This window comes from Emys orbicularis, chromosome 1 (genome assembly GCF_028017835.1).
Source record: "Emys orbicularis isolate rEmyOrb1 chromosome 1, rEmyOrb1.hap1, whole genome shotgun sequence".
Taxonomy (NCBI): Eukaryota; Metazoa; Chordata; order Testudines; family Emydidae; genus Emys; species Emys orbicularis.
The window spans coordinates 353,437,579-353,459,828 of record NC_088683.1 but is presented as its reverse complement, the minus strand read 5'-3'; the positions used below and the strand labels follow the sequence as shown (position 1 = coordinate 353,459,828).

The window sequence follows — 22,250 nt, the reverse complement described above, 5'->3', positions numbered from 1 at the left end:
AGCAGCAGGGAGCCCCAGACCCTTTAAAGCGCCGCCCGAGCCCCACTGCTTTACCGTGTTATATCGAATTCGTGTGGAGCCCTGGGCCCTTTAAATCCCCGCCCGAGCGTGGCTGCCGGAGCCCTGGGACTCCGGCAGCCAGGCTCGGGTGGGGATTTAAAGAGCCAGAGGCTCCGGCCGCTGCGGGGAGCCCCGGGCCCTTTAAAGCGCCGCCGAGCCCCGCTGCCGGAGCTCCAGCGGTGATTTAAAGGCCCCGGGCCGCAGCGGCTGGAGCACTGGGCCCTTTAAATCACCGCCGGGGAAGCAGGTCCAGTCTGGCACGGCATACCAGCTCTTCCCGGCAAGCCACACCGGACCGTATCCGATATAATGCGGTCTCACCTATAAGGCGGTGATATTTTTTGGCTACCAAGGACCGCGTTGTATCGGGGTAGAGGTGTATTTTTCAATTCACCTCATACAAGTACTGACTGTAGTGCAATTTCTTTGTCGTGAAAGTGCAACTTACAAATGTAGATTTTTTTTTGTTATGTAACTGCACTCAAAAACAAAACAATGTAAAACTTCGGATGTGGACTACAAGTCCACTCAGTCCCACTTCTTGTTCAGCCAATCGCTAAGACAAACAAATTTGTTTACATTTACGGGAGATAATGCTGCACACTTCTTATTTATAATGTCACCAGAAAGTGAGAACAGGCATTTGCATGGCACTTTTGTAGCCGGCATTGCAAGGTATTTACGTGCCAAATATGCTAAACATTCGTATGCCCCTTCATGCTTTGGCCACCATTCCAGCGGACATGCTTCCACGCTGATGATGCTTGTTAAAAAAATAATGCATTAATTAAATTTGTGACTGACCTTGGGAGAGAATTGTATGTCCCCTGCTCTGTTTTACCCGCATTCTGCCATATATTTCATGTTATGGCAGTCTTGGATGATGCCCCAGTACATGTGGTTCATTTTAAGAACCCTTTCACTGCAGATTTCACAAAACGCAAAGAAGGTACTAATGTGAGATTTCTAAAGATAGCTACGGTACTCGACCCAAGGTTTAAGAATCTGACGTGCCTTCCAAAATCTGAGAGGGATGAGGTGTGAAGCATGCTTTCAGGTCTTAAAAGAGCAACAGTCCGATGCGGAAACTACAGAACCTGAGCCACCAAAAAAAAAAAAATCAATCTTCTGCTGGTGGCATCTCACTCAGATAATGAAAATTAACATGCGTCAGTCCACACTGCTTTGGATTGTTATCGAGCAGAACCCGTCATCAGCATGGACACATGTCCCCTGGAATGGTGGTTGAAGCATGAAGGGACATATGAATCTTTAGCGCATCTGGCATGTAAATATCTTGTGACACCGGCTACAACAGTTCCATGAGAACGTCTGTTCTCACTTTCAGGTGACATTGTAAACAAGAAGCAGGCAGCATTCTCTCCTGCAAATGTAAATAAACTTGTTTGTCTGACCAATTGGCTGAACAAGAAGTAAGACTGAGTGGACTTGCAGGCTCTAAAATTTTACATTGTTTTATTTTTTAATGCAGGTTTTTTTGTACATAATTCTACATTTGTAAGTTCAACTTTCATGATAAAGAGATTACACTACAGTACTTGTATTAGGCGAATTGAAAAATGCTATTTCTTTTGTTTTTTTACAGTGCAAATACTTGTAATCAAAACTAAATATAAAGTGAGCACTGTACACTTTGTATTCTGTATTGTAATTGAAATCAATATATTTGAAAATGTAGAAAACATCCAAAATATTGAAATAAATGGTATTCAATTATTGTTTAACAGCGCGATTAACCACGCGATTAATATTTTTAATCGCTTGACAGCTCTAACAATTACCGATAGCTTCCTTGGAGCCCATGTGATAGGAGAGGTCCTCTCTGAGTAGCATGCAACGTTTTTCTGTGGTGAGATGATACAAAGAGGCACTTGGCATATTTACGCCAGAAGCAAGTCATCATTTGGGGATACAGCCATATTTTGCTTAGTAGATAAATAGTTGATTAACAGATTCTTCAAAGCCAATAAACATAACGGAACATCTACTGTCTGTACATCTACTCCTTCCCCCACCAAACTCCAGTGGCCTCTGAGACACTCCCTTGCCAGACTGTTCCTCCGCTACTGCTAGTAATCAGCCATAGGGTTTCTCCATACCTCTCTAAGCGTGATTGCAGAAAATGCAGTCGCTCCTCTCTCAGGCTGCCGCCACATAACTCCCCTATTCCTGGTACCAGAAGATCAACGGCTGCAACCTTAGGGGAAAGAGAGTCATAAACTGAGTCATGCCATTTAACTGTGCAGTCCAACAGTAATCCCAGGGCTGCTGGGAGGATAAATTCATCCCTGTTTGTGAGGTGCTCTGATACTATGGAGATGGACCCTATGCAAGTACACAGATAGTGATCTAACCCATTGGTAGCTGGACATCATAGTGACTAGCACAAGGTAACAGATGGCATAGCTTATATGGTATACAACAGATCAGGAATCCTAGGGTACGTCTACACTGGAGCTTTGGTGTAATTTCCAGATCAAGACAGCATAGACGCACTAATTCTGATCAAGCTAGTGTGCTAAAAAATAAAAGGGTAGCTATGGCGGTTCAAGCAGCTAGGCACCCTGAGTATGATCCTGTCTGAAACCATATAGTCGGGGTGGCTACACTTCTATGGGCGCTAACTTGATCAAAGCCAGAGTAGGTATGTCTCCTCGAGCTGGAAGTTACACCTTCCACAGAAGACATATTCTGGCTGGTCATTGGAAGAAGGGATCGAACCCAGAACCTCTGGATAGAAAAGCAGGAGCCTCTACTGCCTGAGCTAAAAAACCCGGCTGTTAGCCAAAGACTGTAGCAGACTCATGTACTCCTGTGCTCCAGGTACTAGAGGGGGACAAAGAAGCACACTGAGGAAACATGGGCTTCTACAGGGGTCCTCACAGACCCTTTCCCAAATGCTGCTCCCTCTTGCCAGGTGGGGAGGGCTCTCCCATCCAGTCACTACAACTGCGACTTGAGCTTCCGCTGTTGAGTCTAGGATACCACTTATGTAAATATATACACACTCCAGAGGAGCTTCTCCAGCCGTGATTGTTTATAGCAGCAGCAAATGTTTCATTTTGTTACCTTGGACTTGCGGAATGCATTTTGCAGAGGGGCAGGGTCACTAAATGCAACAGCCATCTGCCAGCGAGGGTAAAAAATACTAGGCTGATACCAAAATCAAATCAAAGTCGGCCCCTTTCATTCTGACATAAAAGTGTCTGCACCGAAATAACAACCCGTGTGAAATGAAACCGATTCAGTTATTTTGGTGTAAGTCTGTGTGTGCCCAAGCCCCAAGGGGTACGAAGAGCAAGCTGGGGGGGGGAGGAGGGCAGGCAAATGCAGAAATGCCTCGACTGTCGAAGGCACAGAGGAATTCCTCCAGACACAGTGCCTGGAGTCACACAGCACAGGGACCCCATGCTGAAAGCAGAACCCAAAAGGAGTCTATTTCCTGTCCCCATCTGCTGGTAGGAGGATAAAATACCCACAGACTGGGCTAGGAAGGCTGGAGAACAATGCCATGGAATACTATGGGCATTGGTTGTCATGAAAGAGGCTCCTCTTAAAAAAAACTTGTTACCTTATTTTATGTTTGAACTTCCCTTAAAAAGAAACTGACAACAGCAAACCTAACTGGCTGCCTTCCAAAGACCTAGGCTGTCCATTCTTCTCTTGACCGATTGGATTCTCTCCTGTTTTGGATCTCTCTCTAAAGGAAGGAAAGGGTCTGGCCTGGGTCTTAACTGTTGCAGTTGATTGATGTATCTTATCTCCTGCTTCTGACTGGAGACCAGAATGATGCTAATCTATTGCTAGGTAGGATGAGGGAGGACAGCGCGCGTGACCAAAAGGTATGGAGATGCACACACACGGACTTACTGTGTGTTGAGGTCCATCTTCATTGTCCCGCATGTAGAAAGGTTTGAGATCATACGGGTAGTTAACCACAAACACAGGAACCTCGCCGCAGTGCTTCACCAGGTATTTCTCATGTTCAGTTTGGAGATCGCTGCCCCACTGTAAAGACAACAACATGGAGAGCAAGGGAAGTTGGACCCCGCAGTAGTGCAGTGCGTGCACGTTAGAAGACACAGTCAGACAGTGGAGATGCACCATTTTCAAAGGCTGGATGCTAGGAAGGGCGCCGCCTCTCACAGGGTCTCTAGAATGTGGAAAGATCTAGTAGGCAAATGGCACTAACGTAAGTTTCCCAGATTTTTAAGGCCAGACAGGATCAAGTTGATCATCCCGTCTGACCTCCTGCAAAACATGGGCCAGAGAATCCCACCCAGGAATCCCTGCATCTCTCCCAGTAACTTGTGCTTGAACTAGAGCAGATCGTTATGTTGTCTAAGTGAACAGACAACTTGGACAAAGGTTCCCCCCGCCCCCAACAAACCTGGTTAATTTTTAGCAACCTGCTAAAGTGAATTTATCCAAGCACTGCTTGTACCCATCCTGTTCCCCGTCTCTTCCCTCCCTTCCCAGACGCACCCTGGTGCATGCCACACCACCTCTGCAGCCTCTCGCTTAGGAAAACCCAATGCCCCCTGGAAGAGACCATCAGGTGTACCCGCATCCATTGCGGCAGGAGCGTGAGCCATGCATGATTTGCTGGGGGGAACTGCTCGTGTGACAGACAGCTGTATCCGGAGAGAGGATTTACAACTCTCTATTAAACTCTGAGCCTATTGGTGTAAGAATAAATTATCTGTTGATCTTGGCCTATCTGCTCTGAAGGTGGGCCCAGCCAGACTTATCCTCAAAGCAATGGACTGAGGACTGTTAAGACTAATGACTATGTATGCAGGATTAGAAGTAGGTGGTCAAGTGAGGACTTTGCCTACTGTGGCATCTGTTAGAAGCAGGGATGAAGTAAGAGTTTTAGGAACACTGTAATTTGTAAACTGCTTTCTCCTTGGCTACAATAGTCTTTTAGAAAAACAAAGGACTCCTCCCTTTACCTATCTAGGCAATACAGTGTTTTGACTCAGTTTTACTTCATTATTCCTAGTTAAACCCTTGGTACGACCTAAATTCCTCTCGCCTATTAGATGGTTATGATGTGTTCCTGAAGTATACACAATGCACTAGGCACTGTCCATGCACACAGGCAGGGACAGCTCCTTCTGCAAAGGGCTTACAATCTACTGGTATGGTGCCACCTCTCTCCCTTAAGCCATTGCTTAGCTTCACTACGCACACTTCACTCTTGTAACAACTTGTTTCCTAAATTATTCAATGCTTCATCTTCCAAGCTACGGTGGTTACACTGGATTATGGCTGGTTTGCAACCATGCAATGACACAAAACAAAAGGACTGTGTGAACTAACAACTCTGTTGCAACATCAGAAAGAGAGAAGTGAGGCTTCCCCGGGATTTAGAAATGGAGAGCATTCTGCAGACCCACCACACAGAAGCAGGAACCCACTGACCTTTGGTTGGAAAGTGAATGTCTGAGGAGCTCGCTTTAAAATTTCCACTGCTTCAGTATAGGAAATTCTGTAAGAGAAAAAAATAAGCATCTGACACTGCAAATGAGAGTACCAAGAGGGTCCCTTCCTAAGCATTGCACTGGAAAACGAAAGGGACACTCCAGCCATGCCACCTTGGGTTGTGATCTCAGATTTCTCAAGCTAAGCAAGGTCAACTCTGTTACGTACCTTGGATGGAAACTTCTCTCCTAAAGGAACCCAGGAATATCACAGGAAGAGCTCCTGGTAACTTCTTAGATTGCAGTTTCTCACTGAGTTAGTCACTGAACCTAGGTGCTGCTTATTGCTTTACCACACATGATGCCTTAACAATGAGCACCTGGAGAGATCAAAGATTACATGATACTCTTCTCAAGAGGGATGTGTGTGTGTGGGGGGGGGGGGGAGGGGGGGGTTTAGTCCCAGTGGCCCAGGCAAATTCCAGTTTGGAGGATTATGTTCTGCCCGCCTTCATTTCATAAGATGCTTCTTTTATATTGTTACAACACACTGTTAAACAGACTTCATGTTCCACCCTAGAGGTGGCTGCATATTGTCTAGGACTGAAGTGATTCCGTTGAAATCTAGTTTGTATTAGTACATGGGAGCTCTTCAGGATGAAAGAAATCCCATCAGCCTAGCACCAACCATGTGCTCAACACAGTACTCTACAAGAGGACAGATCATGCCATGAAGCGCTGACATTAATAGAAGAGTTACGATTGTCACAATGTAAAACGCCAGACTTATTTTCATCAACATGTCTGTGTCCCCAAAAAGGCAATTCTGGCACCAGATTCGCCACCACTGTAAATCAATAGAGCAATTGGCAGAGCAAACTGGGATAACAGAGTGAAGAATCTGTCCCAGTGTCTTCTTTGCAACCTGCAAAAATGTGACTGGAAATCAAAACCAAACCAAGGAAGCTGCGTGATGGATTTTCCACATACCAGGCTGTAACAACGTAAACAAGCCATCCCTGGGAAAACTAAAATAGCCTGGTAACAATAATCAAATCTCTGTGTATCACTGGCTAAATCCAGTTCTAGACCAAGCTCCCTAAAGAAGATCCGCAAGGATTCAATAATACATTAAAGCTTTCTGAAATAAACAGTCAGTGAGGAATATGCTGTTCCATGTGCTTGGGTTATGGGATTCCACAATAACTCGGCTGGAAACTCACCTACTTTTGCTACCTGAAGCCTTTTGAAAGTGGCTCATAGCTCAAATGTGACTCATGGTTCTCTCTCTCTCACACACACACTGCACTTCTCAGCAACGTTTTGTGGTGCTTGTGCAGATGAAAATAACACTAAAAGTTATAAATCACAAATCCATTGTCATCAAGCATGGATGTGGCAGGCTAGCTTAAGTGCAACGCCCGGGAGAGTCGTGGGTGGGCGTCCTGGTATGGCTTGGCAGAATGAATGGCCAGCCACCAGACGTCAAGCGCTCAGATGAGAGTGGAGCAAAAAGGAGATGCTTGGAGGCCCAGAATGGGGACTGAAGTCCTCTCTTATCTAAAAGCAGTCAAGGGCTATAGAGCTAATACCGAACAGCAGGGATTTCGAGGAAAGAGGAGCATATCACAGTCTAAAGGGGCATGGCTGAAGCCTATGAACAATTATTTATTTTGCAGTAGCGCCCAGAGCGTGGGTAGGCACTGCACAGACATACACCATCAGGAAGACAGTCCCTGTGCCAAAGTGTCTGGGAAGACAAAAACAAAGGGTAGGAGAAACAGATGCAACACACAAGCAAAGTGGTCAGGGAGACGGTAACCATTCCTGAGGCAAAGAGCACAGCTTAAATACAGGTAGGGAACTGCGATTAGGGCCTTTAAAAGACATTGTGCAGAATTAATAGTCAGTGGCATGACAAGGGGACGAGGGAAAATAACTACTGAGGAGCTCAACCAACAGCAGCATGTCGTATGTCAGCAATCAAAAATAGTACTCACGTTATGAATTTGTTCTTCAGCATCTGTTCTAACCTGCCCTTGGTTAAAACAAAAGACAAAAAATAAAAATGTAAACCTACTCTTAATGGGTAACACAAGAGAGCTCTGTTAAATTCAGGCCTACGCACTGCCAAGAGTGTTTGCAAGATATAGGGGGGTTGCAGTTTTTTCTCTCATGTTTATTACCTTTTGGGCAGGAGATACATATTTATGAAAAAGCTCAACATCTTGAGGACATCTGGAGAGCACGATGCTTGTCGCGGTCTTGAAAAGATCCTCCATAACCTAACAGGAAAAACACAGAACAGCACGAAACTGAGACCACCTATATATCCTAGGCCAGGGGTCGGCAACCTTTCAGAAGTGGTGTGCCGAGTCTTCATTTATTCACTCTAATTTAAGGTTTCGCGTGCCGGTAATACATTTTAACATTTTTAGAAGGTCTCTTTCTATAAGTCTATATTATATAACTAAACTATTGTATGTAAAGTAAACAAGGTTTTCAAAATGTTTAAGAAGCGTCATTTAAAATTAAATTAAAATGCTGATCTTACGCCACCAGCCTGCTCAGCCCACTGCCAGCCTGGGGTTCTGTTCACCTAGGCCGGCAGAGGGCTGATCAGGGCCTGCGGCCGGGACCGCAGACCTGGGGGGGGGGGTGTTTCAGGGGTCAGGGCAGAGGGCTGGGGGAGGGGGTTCAGGGCAGAAGGCTGGGGTGTGTGTGTGGGGGTGGTTCAGAGATCAGGGCAGAGGGCTGTGGGGGGTGCAGGGCAGAAGGCTGGGTGTGTGTTGGGGTGTGGGGGGTTCAGGGCAGAGGGCTGGGGGGGTGTGGGGGTGCAGGGCAGAAGGCTGGGGGTGTGTGGAGGTGTGGGGGGTTCAGGGCAGAGGGCTGGGGGTTGCAGGGCAGAAGGCTGAGTGTGTGTGGGGGGTTCAGGGCAGAGGGATGGGGCTGTGGGGGTGCAGGGCAGAAGACTGGGTGTGTGTTGGGGTGGGGGGGTTCAGGGCAGAGGGCTGGGGGGTGTGGGGGGTGCAGGGCAGAAGGCTGGGTGTTTGTTGGGGTGTGGGGGGTTCAGGGCAGAAGGCTGGGGGAATGGGGGGTGCAGGGCAGAAGGCTGAGTGTGTGTGGGGGTTCAGGGCAGAGGGATGGGGCTGTGGGGGTGCAGGGCAGAGGGATGGGTGTGTGTTGGGGTGGAGGGGTTCAGGGCAGAGGGGTGGGGGGTGCAGGGCAGAAGGCTGGGGTGCTCGGCTTGTGGGGGTGCTCCCAGCCCCCTGCCCTGAGCGGCTCATGGCAGGGGGCTGGAAGGGACATGCCCTGTTCCACCCCCTTCCCCCAGGCTCCGTCCCTACCTCTCTCTGCGTCCTCTACGGAGCTGTGTGCACGCTGCCGCTCTTCCCCCTCCCCCTCGCTAGGGCCATCAGCTGATTGGCGCAGGGAAGGAGAGGAGGAGGGGCAGGAAAGCACCACACTGGGGGAAGAAGCGGGGGAGGGGGGAAGCTTGGCTGCTGCAGAACCAAGCTTCTGCCTCCTGCCCCTGCAGGGGAGAGCGGTGGGGGGGGGGGGGGGGCTGAGTGGGGCTGGGAGCCGGGACCGCGGCAGGGAGCTGCGTGCCACTTAAAATTGGCGTGCCGTAGGTTGCCGACCCCTGTCCTAGGCTATACATAAAACGAGTTACATGCAGGCCAAGAGTGTCTTGTCCCCCTCTAGTGGCTGGACTACATAAGAACCTATCAGCTTGTTCCTGCTTCCAACTAAAGGGCTTAATCCTTTAGCTCAAGAGGCCGAGGCGTGGGCTTTGAGAGCCACTCCCTGCTGATGATCTGATATTCTTAAGTATTTTCAATGAAAGATACATATTTAAAACATTCAAACAGCAACCCAGGTCAGCAGCAAAGAAAAGTTGTTACCTCCTGTATTTGTTGGTCTCTGGCTAGTTCATATGGGGTGTTTGCTCTTTAATGAACAGTTCTTTTTCTGCTTTGTTATGATGATTTGTAATAAGGTAGCATTTAGAGGACCCATCCAATATCAGGACCCCACTGTGCAAGGCACTGTACAATCATATAGTAAGAGACAGTTTCTGCCCTGAAGAGCTTACAAGCCAAACAGACAGAGGGTGGGAGAAAAGAAACATTATTCCAATTTTACAGACAAGGAGGTGAGGCACAGAGAGACTAAGGCCTGGTCTACACTAACCCCCAACTTCGAACTAAGGTACGCAACTTCAGCTACGTGAATAACGTAGCTGAAGTCGACATACCTTAGTTCGAACTTACCGCGGTTCAGACGCGGTCCACACGCGGCAGGCAGGCTCCCCGTCGACTCCGCGGTACTCCTCTCGCCGAGCTGGAGTACCGCAGTCGACGGCGAGCGCTTCCGGGATCGATATATCGCGTCCAGACCAGACGCGATAAATCGAACCCGGAACTTCGATTCCCAGCCACCGAACTAGCGGCTGGGTGTAGACAAGGCCTAAGAGACATATCCACAAAGGTATTTCAATGGGAGGTAGGTGCCTAAATACATTTCAGGAACTAGGCTGAAGAGACTTGCCCAGCGTGACACAGGAAGTCTGTGGTAGAGTGGGGAACTGAACTCAGAGCTCCTGAGTCCCAGCCCAGTGCACCAACCACAAGCATATCCTTCCTTTGGGATTTTGTTCTTCTGTGGTACCTGTAGAGGAGAATGTGATACCGATGGGGTGTGAACATTTGCTAAGCCTCCTGCTTTCTCTTTCTAATTCACAGCAATGTCCAAACTCCGCAGGCCCATGTCAGGGATGGAATAGTGCAGTCAGGCCACAGCTGAGCTGAAGCTGGGACTAAAGATTAGCACCTCCCAATAAAAGGGAGGTTTTAACACGTTCTGAGGCGTTCTCTCAGATCGCAAGTGGTGATTGTGCCCTCAGTAGCAGAGTCCAGATGCGGCCCGAATCTACTATTTACTCCAGGTTACTAGTAGCCATTGGCTAGCCCAACCGTGACTAACTGAACGTTTGAGGTGCAGCAATTCCCAGTCAGTAGAACCTGAGGAAACATGGGCTTCTGGGATATATACAGCCTTGCAGCAGAGCTGAGGTGTGTGTGGTATACACAGGTGTTTCAGGGAGGATGAACACATCTCTCCAAAAATCTCTCTTCTAGGGCCTCTCCACACTGGGGAAATTTCCTCCCAAAATCCTAACTGGATTTAAAACCAGTTCAGCTAAAGCAGGTTTAAAAGTGGATTGGAATCACAGTATAGACCAGCTTTTAGGCACTCTGTCCAAGTTCTCCAGCTAGTCTCAACTGGAGAAGGTATTCTTCACCTCCTGTCACAAACTGTTGAAGTGCTGCTGTGCATTATTAAATAGTTGTTGCGTTCTTCCCAAGAGGTGGCTGTATTGCCGCAGTGGGTAAATGGATTCCTACAGGGCTAAACACTGCTCTCGGTTACATCTGTACAACTCCATGGAAGGCAATGGAGATGCCTGGATATAAACAACAGAATTTGTCCTCCGGTTTAGAAAGTGCTTGCAGATCCAAACAGCTGAAAGGCCCTACCACATGTAAATGAAGACCGTTACCATTATTGGTACCCCTACACTGGATACATTAAAAGCCAACATTCCTGCAGTTGAACTGATTGAGCAGCAAGTGACCCAACAGTTGACTTTGTACCCTCTTTAAACTAGCTAGAAAAAGACTCATGCAAATGAAATTAGGAAAATTCATTGATAATTACAACAGCCCAGTTTCAAACAGGCAGCGAGGAAGGGATTTTACATTAAGCTTCCTCTTTCTAGGAAATGAAAGTACCATATGGTGCACGAAACCAAAACTTTATTTTGTTTAAGTAGGACTATTTTTTGTTTTTGCTTTGTGCTAAAGTAAGAATTAGGTTCCCACAGCATCCAACATAAGCAGCTTGCTTCTTGCGGGGGGAAAAGTGGGTGGTCTGGGAAAAAACAAGCTGAGAAATATTTCCAAGCTTGAGACTGAGGTTATATTTTGGCAAAACCAAAACCATATGGTTCACCCTTTGTCTCTTCCGGACTGCAGTTACTCTTATTTATATATGCACTGCCAAGGTACTTTATAAGGCAAAATCAAGATGAAAGATCTCTGCCCCAAAGGGGCATGTCTTCACAGCAAAGTGAAGGTGTGATTGTAACACAGGTAGGCATATCCTCTGCTAGCTTTAAACCAGTTAGCACAGGTAACAACAGTAGCCAAGACATGGTAGCATGAGCTATCAACCCAAGCCACAAGCCCGTCGGTGACCCTGAGAGCATACATAGGTTGCTAGCCCATAGTGAAGCCCGTGCCACCATGTATACACTACTGTTGTTACTCATGCTAGATAGATTCAAGCCAGCATGCCTACTCATGCTACTTCCTTTGCAGTAAAGACATACCAACAAGGTTACAATTTTAACAGGACAAGATGGAGAGATGGGAAATAGGATATCACAAAAGCAAGTGGAGGAGTAGAACCAATGCCTTGTTAATTTCATTTCTGTTAGTAGTTTGGTGATGGGATGGACTGGAGGGGCCAGGTTTATAGGCCTCCTGGAAGAAGTGTGACCTGCAAAGGAAAATTTTTTTGTCTGTTCCCTTTATTTATTTCTTAATAAAGATGGCAAAAAAGCTGGGGAGGGAGCAGCGGGGTGGTGGTGTAATTTTCCCATCCTCCACCCCAAATTTTTTTCCTGCTTTTTTCTTTTTAAACTTTAAAAGTCTCAGCAGGCCTTCCCTGACTTTGCTGGAGGACTTCTTGAAGGTCTCCAATTGGGATTCTGAGCTCAGACCTTAACTTTGTGGTACTCTGCTTGTGACTTTCAATATCCCCAATCTAAGACTACACCTGAAGTGAAAACTGTAGATATTTCAACAAAGCAGCACTGTATTTGCAACAAAATTGGAGGTTTGAGACAACAGGGCTGCTGTGCAATGGAGGAGAATGTGTGAGCATCTCTGCTGTCAGCATAAGGCACAATCACTGATACACTCCCGCATGGGATTATTTGTCTACACGTTCACCCTGAATCGTGCCCAATGACGATGATGTAGTCTTCGGTCCATTGCAGGTTGCTACATGTTCAAGCAATGTCATGCACTTGTCATGATTCACCCGAGTTTTCATGCACTGATATTCCTCTCCTCTTCATGCTTGCTCACACAAAATGGTGAGACTCATGTCAGATACTCATTCACCCCTGCTGTGTGCATAGCTGTCGTGTAAGGAGCTAAATTTCTAGAGAGCAAGGGCTGTGCTCACGGTGTGTCACAACAGAACAGTCAGCGGTGTCAACCGGCTGTCTACATTGGTCTGTTGCAAGTGAATGATGTAACTGAACACTCTCGTAGGCAAACACATCATCCCAGAAACCAACTCTGGGATCCCAGAGGAGCTCTCTCACCATTTTTGTACAGGAAATGTTTGCCTCAAGAAACAATTGCTCCAAAGGACCAACAGAAATAATTTGTCAGTGAAACAGCTGCAAAGAAAATATTTCTCATTGTGTTGACAATGACCTATTTCCTAATGACAAACACAAAACTTACATTAAAAGCACATTATTAAGGTTGCAAAGTCAAGCAATCAAGTTAAGAAGTGCCCAAATTAAAGTTGCCCATGCAACTTTAACTCAGCCCCCTTGTGCATATGCATGATGATCTTTAATTACATCATTACATACTATTTTTTTCTACAAGACCTCTGCCTCATTAAGTGCACAGGATGAACAGTGCTCACTTAATGAGGAGCTATTTAATAGTTTGTTTTCTCCTAGGCTGCAGCCTTATTTACTACACACTATTCAAATCCTGCCCTGAAGACAGAATTATTAATTTCCTCCAGGGCTTATCTATGATGCTCATCATTATGTTATCTGAGTACTTCACAAACATTAATCATCACGACACCCCGTGTGAGGAGAGGTGTTTTACCACCCCCATTTTACAGATGGGGAACTGAGGCACATAGAGTTTAAGATCAAAAGTATCCACTAATTTTGGGTGCCCAATTTGAGATACCTAGGCTATGATTTTTCAGTGTACTTAGCATAACATATCACTTTACTTGTTCAAAGCACAGCTCCCATTGACTTCAATTGCAGCTGTGAGTGCTCTGCACTTCTACATATCAGACCCCAGATGTCTCAAGCTGGGCACCCAGAAAACGAAGAACAAAGAATTAGGGACCACCTGTGAAAAGTGTGGTTGAAGTGGTTTGTCTAGCATCTCACGGAAACTCTGTTGCAGAGGCAGGAATTGAATCTAATTCTTCAGGGCAGCACTCAGTTGCCTTAACTACAAGAGTGTCCTTTCTGTTCCTGCAATGCCCTGTCTCATTCACTATGCACCTTCTGACTTCAGTAACAAATGAGGCAAATAACAGCCTCCCCTACTATATAGCACCGATTCACTCCCAGAGCACCAGCCACCACGTGCACTGAATGAGGCAGGGGTCCTGTGGGAAAATATTATGTGACCATGTAATTAAAGACTGTATCATAATGCATATGCACAAGCGGGTTAAATTAAGGTTGCACAGGCAACCTTATTTCCTAATTAATGAGTGTTTGACTTTGCAACTCTAATAATGTTCTTTTAATATAGTTTTTGTGTGTGCAATCGAGTCAGATTTTATGAAAACACACTGAAATATTCCATCATGTGGTATCATATTAACACCCACATGGGTCATCAGCAGGGTTGGAACCTTTAGATACACTGCATAGACCTCTCCACTTGAGTTAATGGAGTAACTGACAGCAGTAGTAGGTTGTAATCGCCTATGTGGACCAGCACTAGCGGAGGATGGGATGCTTTACCAGTGATGCTTTGCACCAGCCGGGGAACTGAGGACTCATGGACTTTGAGCTCCATGCCAGGTGCTGGAGGGCAGTGTGCCCTCACAGGCACAGTCTCTTTTGCTGAGAGTCTCATGTAATCATATGACTCCCGCAGCTGGGGCTTTGAGAAAAGACAATGAGTACCACAAGACGGGGGATAAAAATCACAAGAGCTGGCAACATTGTGGGATGGCTCTGGGGACTGTGTAATGCAACACAGTACCTTTCATTTTAGGATGACAGTAAAAAAAACGATCACATCCTGGGTGATACTGAATGATAAGTGGTATGAGCTATCAGTGACCTATGCAAACTAAGTTTTGCCATCTCAGTCTGTTTCCTAGTGGGCAGGCGTCTACAGCTCCAAAGCCACCACTCCTGTGCTGGAAATAACTACCCCTTGTTGCTTGTATCAAAGAGGTCAAGGACGGAACGGGCAGAGATCCTGAACTTTTCTTACAAACACACACGTAGCCCATCTGGATAAGAGGTCAGCCTCAATGGCAGCAGGGCAGTGTCAGGACTTAGGCAAAAATTTTCACATGCGGGAGCCTGAAGTAAGGCTTATGTATTCATGTTTACATCCCTAAACAAATGCCTTGATCTGAGCACCCAAAACTCCCCACTGGTGTTGATGGGAGGTTCAGGTAGTCCACACTTTGGAAAAATCAGGCTGTTTGTATTTTGGTACCAAGACATGGATTTAGAAACCTCACTTGAAACACCCACGCATGCAAATTTGGCCATTAGTCGCCAGGGCTTTCAACGGGGCACCCTTTGTAAAGCACTAAACTCAGTGAACAAACTTTCAACAGAAAAGCTGCACAGTGCACTGAGCCGTGCAAGGGTGTTGAATTTAGATCAGTTTCTCTAAAGACTTATGGAGAAACAGAAACTTAATTGAGGCTTTAGTGCAGCTGTCAGATATTTGTTAATGGCTTGCCCAGTGATTTCAAGAAACAGGAACTCTACTTCTTTAAATAAAAACATCACAAGAATAAGTATTTTGCAATCCAGAATGTGACCTGTAGAATAAACCACTGTGATAGGAAGAAGAATTTCTCGCACAGCTGATGATGGTGGTCAGAGATTGAGGGGGGAGGGGAGAACCCAGAGAAATTAAGATTTTGCAAAACATTTAACAACAACAACAAAAATTCTTAAAGCCAAAGGGGCAAAGTTCTTTCCTCCCCCCTAATCAGAGCAAAACCCACAAACCTTTCAGAACTTCGAATTATTTTTGAATTGTAGAACCTGAGAAATTCTGAAAGATTCTAATTCTCTATTTCCTCTGGACTGACTCTTCCCCACAAGCCCCAGGAGGTGGAGTCCTCAGAACAACTAGGACCGCGATGTGTAAACTGTGCTTTTTGAGAGCCAGAGGGTGGCATCTGTTTGTGCAAAATGGCTCTTATCTCAGCTTTAGTACGCAGGTAAGACCAGCAGTGATTACATGTTCCAGCCTTCTGCTAAAATCAAGGTGGAATATTACATGCTGGGAATAGTAATCTCTGCAGGTTGTTCCTTTGTATTAAAAATGAGCGCAGTCCTGGAGCACGTCGTAGAAATCTCTGTTTGGCCAATGGCTCACACAGAGCACACTGGATCAGCCCTTTTCTCAAATCCTTCCTCATTTCCCCCCAGTGGCCATTCCTCTGCCCAAAGAGACCTTAAATGCTTAGCGGTCTTCAACACAACTCCTGATTTATCTAGAAAGATTACAGTAGGTGATAGAAGGTTCAATTGCACTGCCCCTGAGGCCGACCACAGTGAATGGAGGAGAAAGCTCCAATACCTTTAAAATCACACACAAACGGGTACCTACCTGAATGACGTCCTGGAGGCTTTCAGTAAAAGACATCTCTGCTTCAACCATGTAGAACTCTGCCAGGTGCCGGCGACTTTGAGAGTTCTCGGCTCGAAAGGTTGGGCCGAAGGCGAACACCTGTGTAAATGCACTGCAATGCAATAAGAAACAAGATGCAGTTTAGACACAAGGTAAGACAGCAGATTTTGGACTGGGAGCAGAGATGGGTACACTCTATCCAAGCTCCACCTACAATCCCATTTTCCTCCCACAATCCCAGGTAGCTGGGATGTTTCTATTAACTGTTTCACTGCTGATCAGTTTATCAGCACTGTCATTTAAAATTGCCATCATTATGCTTCAGAGTTAACACACTGAGCTAAGTGAGGCAGTTCCCACTTCTTTGTTACTGAGTCAGCCTCATTCAGATAACATATGGCATTTGGATGGGTTTTGCCATCCACATTAGTGCTAGACACGTTTTTCTTAGTAAATGAGAGCTAACACTGAAGAAACAGATCAGGGTCTCAGAGACGTGCTGGCACATCACAATGCTCAGGACAGACAAAGCTCCAGCTGCCAGACACTATTGTTCCACCACGTTATTCACACCTGCTCTTCAGCAGGTTTAACTGACATCGTAGTGGTAAAAATGCCTCAAGCTACTGCAATCTGGTATACACGAGGGCTCCCATCACTGATGCAGCTGAACAGGTGCTAGCAGCGACAGGAAATAGCTGTAACCTTCTCTTACACAGTGTGGCTCTCTGCCCCCCTCTAATGGCTGGTCCACAAGGTTTATAGGTCTGCAACAGCCTTTGAGATAAATAGACCCAGGTCTTTCATTTCAGGCAGTAGAGACTCCTTTTAGATTCATAGGTCCCACGTTCAATCCCCACTTCCAGTGACCCATCTGGGGCATCATGTGACTTAGATGTGCTCAAAGCTGGTCTCCTAATTGTTTGATATTTGCCCAACAGCCTTCCATGGAATCTATTTCATCCATTCTCTCTCTTATGCCACACTCATTAGCATGGAAACCGAGGGCCTTCCAGATCACCATCTTCCTCCACAAAAATCTTCCTACCAAAATTCAACCCCTTTCAGTTTAATTTGTTTTTATTTTGGGAAGGTTACATTCAAAGCAGCAAGTTTTCCATTGTGATCTGAAGACTGCCAGATTCATGGAAGTTCTAATTCAGGAGAGAGCTTCACAGCAATAGGCCAGTGGCTTAAACAGCCTTGTCACCCCCACGCATCAGTAGAATATAGCTGTGATCGCGGACAGTAGCCTAGGTCTAGATTAGCTGTGCCCTTCAGTTTATTCTTTATCTGCCACTATCTTTAACGGTAGGCAGCATACGGGAAAACATGAACTCTCCTAGTAGAGATTAAGAGTTGCTTGATATTCACGCCAAGCTGTGAAGTGCAGGAGTTGTGCATGTAATTCGAGACAAACTCAGTAAGGGTATACACTGAAAGTGGATGTGCAGCTGCTAAAAATCTGATCACAAAAGTTTCTGTTCATGTTAATTCTGATAAACAGAAGGTTAAAAAAAAAACCAAAAAAACCCACAAGACCATAAAAAATTAAAAGGGTTCAAAAGCATGTCCAAATAAAGGAACATGCATGTTATTGATCAGTCAGCTCTTCCTTCCGATCTCCATGTTGCAAAAGTGTATACGTTATTATTTGGAGGAAAGAGCCCTTCCACTGTCCAGTGATTACCAGGAATGAGACAAATGATAATGCTGTTGGAAAGATCATTTATGTAGCTCATCACTTATAAGACAAGAGACAACAGATGGATACAGACAGCCGGAGGAGCACAAGGAAACAAGACAATATTGGTCAGCATGATAGACAGCACACCAGTGGCCTAACATATCACAGCAAAGGAGAATTTTAAGGAGGCATTTGAAGGAGAATAGGGAAGTAGCTTTCCGCATGTTTATGGGGAGCTCCTCCCAAGCACGAGACGCTGATCCACGACTGGGGTTCTTAGACACTACCGCAATACAATTAATAACATTCAGAGTTCTCTTAAGACCAGTAGAGAATGTTTACACTGCAATAAAAGACCCCTGGCATGGCCGTGGCTGGCCCAGGTCAGCCTACTCTGGCTCGTGGGCTCAGGCTGCAGAGATATCAAATTGCAGCAGAGACTCAGACTTTAAAGTCAGAAGGGACCATTGTGATCCTCTAGTCTGACCTCCTGCAAATTGTAGGCCACTGAACCTCACCCACCCACTCCTGTAGTAGACCCCTAACCTCTGGCTGAGTTACTGAAATCCTCAAATCATGATTTAAAGACTTCAAGTTACAGAGAATCCACCATTTACACTAGTTTAAACCTGCAAGTGACCCATGCCCCATACTGCACAGGAAGGCAAACCCCCCTGCCCCCCAGCATCTCTGCCAATCTGACCTGGAGGAAAATTCCTTCCAGACTGTAAATATGGTGATCAGTTAGATCCTGAGCATGTGGGCAAGACCCACCAGCCAGACACCCTGCGAAAGAGCCCTCCCCATCTAGTATCCCATCACCGGCCACTGGAGATATTTGCGGCTAGCAATTGCAGATCGGCTACATGCCATTGTAGTCAGTCTTCTCATACAATCCCCTCCATAAATTTATCAAGCTCAGTCTTGAAGCCAGTTAGGTTTTTGCCGCCACAGATCCCCTTGGAAGGCTGGTAAAGAAATTTGTTCCTCTGATGGTTAGAAACCTTCACCTAATTTCAAGCCTAAATTTATTGATGGCCAGTTTATATCTGTTTGTTCTTGTGTCCATACTGGTGCTTAACTTAAATAATTCCTCTCCCCTCCCTGATATTTATCCCTCTGGTGCATTTATAGGGAGCAATCATATCTCCCCACAGCCTTCTTTTGGTTAGGCTAAACAAGCCAAGCTCTTTGAGTCTCCTCTCATTAGGTAGGTTTTCCACTCCTTGGGTCATCCTACTAGCCCTTCTCTGTAACTGTTCCAGTTCGAATTAATCTTTCTTAAACATGGGAGACCAGAATTGCACACAGTGCTCCAGATGAGGTCTTACTAGTGCTTTGTAGAATGGTATTAAGACTTCTCTGTCTCTACTGGAAATACTTCGCCTGATGCATCCTAGGAGTGCATTAGCCTTTTTCACATCCGCATCACATTGGCAGCTCATAGTCATCCTGTGATCAACCAATACACCCAGGTCTTTCTCCTCCTCTGTCACTTCCTAATGATAAGTCCTCAGCTTATAGCAAAAGTTCTTGTTGTTAGTTGCTAAGTGCATGACCTTGCACTGTGCACTGTTAAATTTCACCCCATTTCTATTACTCAGTTTTCAAGGTCATCCAGATCTTCTTGTATGGTATTCCGTCTCTCCTCAATATTGGCAATACCTCCCAACTTTGTGTCATCCATAAATTTTATTAGCACACTCCCACTTTTGTGCCAAGCTCATTATAAAAATGTTAAATAAGATTGGTCCCAAGACCGATCCCTGAGGAACTCCACTAGTACCCTCCCTCCAGCCTGACAGTTCACCTTTCAGCATGACCCATTGTAGTCTCCCCTTTTAACCAATTCCTTATCCACCTTTCAATTCTCATATTAATCCCCATCTTCTCCAATTTAACTAATAATTTCTTATGTGGAACTGTATCAAATGCCTTACTGAAATCCAAGTAGATTAGATCTACTGCATTTCCTTTGTCTAAAAAAATCAGTTTTCTTCTCAAAGAAGGAGTTTACATTGGTCTGGCACGATCTACCTTTTGTAAAACCATGCTGTATTTTATCCCAATTACCATTTGGGCTTGGGGTGAAGCCCAGACTCTGAGACCTCATGTGCGGGGAGGGTCTCAGAGCCCAGGCTCCAGCCCAAGCCCAAATGTTTACACTCCTATTTTAGCTCCACAGTCTGAGCAAGCTGACCCAGTCTCTGAGACTCGGTGCCACAAGTTTTTTATCACAGTACAGACAGAACCTTAGTGTTTGAAAGTGACATTTGAAAATCAGGGGCTTAGTTTTCATAAGATTCACAGATTCCAAGGCCAGAGAGGACAACTGTGATCATCTAGTCTGACCTCCAGTATAACAAAGGCCATAGAACTTCCCCAAAACAATTCCTAGAGCAGATCCTTTAGAAACAGATCCAATCTTGATTTAAAAACGGTCAGCGATGGAGAATCCCAAAAAGTACTGAGCACCCTCAATCCCAACTGAAGTCAATGGGAGCTGACGGTTCTCAGCACCTCTGAAAATCAGGCCCTTTTATGTCCTCAGATGCAACGGGGGTGGGGTGTGTGTGTGGGTCGGGGGGGGGGGGGGGGAAGAGAATACCAGACAAACCCGAACATGTGCCAGAGCGTGGCAGCTGGGGCATTATTGTCTGTAATACTGTCCTGAAATATGCTACCACAGGAACACAAAACAGGCTTTGAAACAAGACCCTTGGTAGCCAATTTCACACAAAGCAGGACTGAGCTGACTGTTCACATAGCTAATAGACACCATCTGAATGAAAACAGCACTAGCAGAGTGCAGTGCTACCTTTAATAAACTGCTCTCTCTCCAAAACTGGTATTTGATTTCATTCACTCCCAGTCTGGAGCCCAACATTGTACTGTACCACACAAAGCACACATCCTAAGGCACCAGCATGTTAAATCTAGTAGGGCGTCATCCTGTAAGATGCTGAACACTCTGGCCCCGATCCAGCATAGCGCTGAGGCACATGCTTAACTGTAGGCATGTGACTGGCCCCAGCTAAGTCAATGGAACTACTTACATGTTCCAAGTTAAGCACATGCCTAAGTGCTTTGTTGGATTGGGGCCAGAGCGCTGAGCACCTTACAGGATTGAGCCCTTGTGGTCCATGTCTTTGTACTGTACTCAGAGATCATTAGTCGAGTCCGATCTGTGTGTATATTCCCAGAACCAAGGGAAACCAAGACCCAGTGGGAAATGACCATTTCTCTCCACTCCAACAACTCTATTTCCCTTGCTATTGAAATCCTCCTGGTTCTCTATCATTTGACCCATTTCGTGGGGAGTAGGCAGGCAGCTGATGGCTGGCTATCCCCACTTCCCTTTCTCAGGGCTCGTCTACATGTAAAAGTTATGTTGGTTTCACTCAAGTCGATTTAAAAAACTATTTCAGGAGCATGTTAAACTGGTAAGAGCTAGGCTTAAACCAATGTAAGAGGCCCAAAGCTACACCAGTTTAAACTGGCTTAAAAGCACCCCTCTAAACCAGCATAGCAACACTGTAGACCTGGTCTCAGCCACCCAGCTCCATGATGACTTTTAGGCTGCAATTCAAATTTAGCTAACAATTCTGCTAATCACTCATGGGCAAGGAAAGGATCCAGCTCCCCCGCTCACAGCGACGGCTTTGCAGGAATAATAAAGATGTACTTGTGTCACTGAACTAATCAAATATACCTCTGAGCCCTTTTACGTAGTCAGCTTAATAACCATCACGCAGCAAGTTAGGGACAAAGCTGGGAATAGGACCCAGGAGTCCTGACTCAGGGCTAGCTACTAGACCACATATACCCACATTTATTACTTCTTATGTGTTTTGCTGCAGTGCTCCCAAAGTTGCAGGTGCATTGCCAACACAAAGAGAATCACTGCAATGGGTCTTCCGGGCAGATCTGAGCCAGAACGCAACCTGTGCTGAGTGGGAATAAATCCTTTTCTGAAACAAGAGTAAGTGGACACAGAATGTGACTTACAAGGATAGTGTTCTCTTTGCTGACCCTCCACCCCCACGGTTTGCTCCCAGATGAAAGGCCCTTTCTTAAAAGTCAGATCAAAAACCTAAAAAGTGTTTCAATCCAAGGGTGGAAAGCAAGGCATGACGTCAATAGAAAGCAGGAGCAGCAGATAAGGATGGCAAAGCACCGGAGGCTGACCTTCCTCAGCATGCTGTCCTCTCTGGAGGAAGGGGAAGCTGAAGAGGAGTGCAAAAAATGCTCATTCTTACACAGTTCCATTGTATTTCACCTGACCTTGCTCATTTTGCAAGGCTTTTATCACCGAGGGCCGACCTGCTCCCCAGGCACTTTCCATAAATGGAGGATTTTGTCCCAATGTCCAAG

At 45.9% G+C, this 22,250-nt stretch overlaps 1 protein-coding gene across 10 annotated transcripts in view; it reads right to left on the bottom strand.

Annotated features, from left to right (window-relative positions):
• Positions 1 to 22,250, bottom strand: part of NARS2 (asparaginyl-tRNA synthetase 2, mitochondrial) — a 68,316-nt gene that overhangs the window by 11,389 nt on the left and 34,677 nt on the right. For 5 of the 10 annotated variants that reach the window (XM_065412154.1, XM_065412162.1, XM_065412170.1 and 2 more), the window contains 6 exons: positions 16,169 to 16,301; positions 7,694 to 7,792; positions 7,508 to 7,545; positions 5,509 to 5,575; positions 3,952 to 4,089; positions 2,181 to 2,278 (listed from right to left, as the gene is read on the bottom strand). In XM_065412154.1, coding sequence (XP_065268226.1) covers positions 2,181 to 2,278; positions 3,952 to 4,089; positions 5,509 to 5,575; positions 7,508 to 7,545; positions 7,694 to 7,792; positions 16,169 to 16,301 — 573 coding nt within the window. The remainder of the gene's footprint in view (positions 1 to 2,180; positions 2,279 to 3,951; positions 4,090 to 5,508; positions 5,576 to 7,507; positions 7,546 to 7,693; positions 7,793 to 16,168; positions 16,302 to 22,250) is intronic. The other 5 variants (XM_065412197.1, XM_065412188.1, XM_065412217.1 and 2 more) reach the window with 5 other exon arrangements.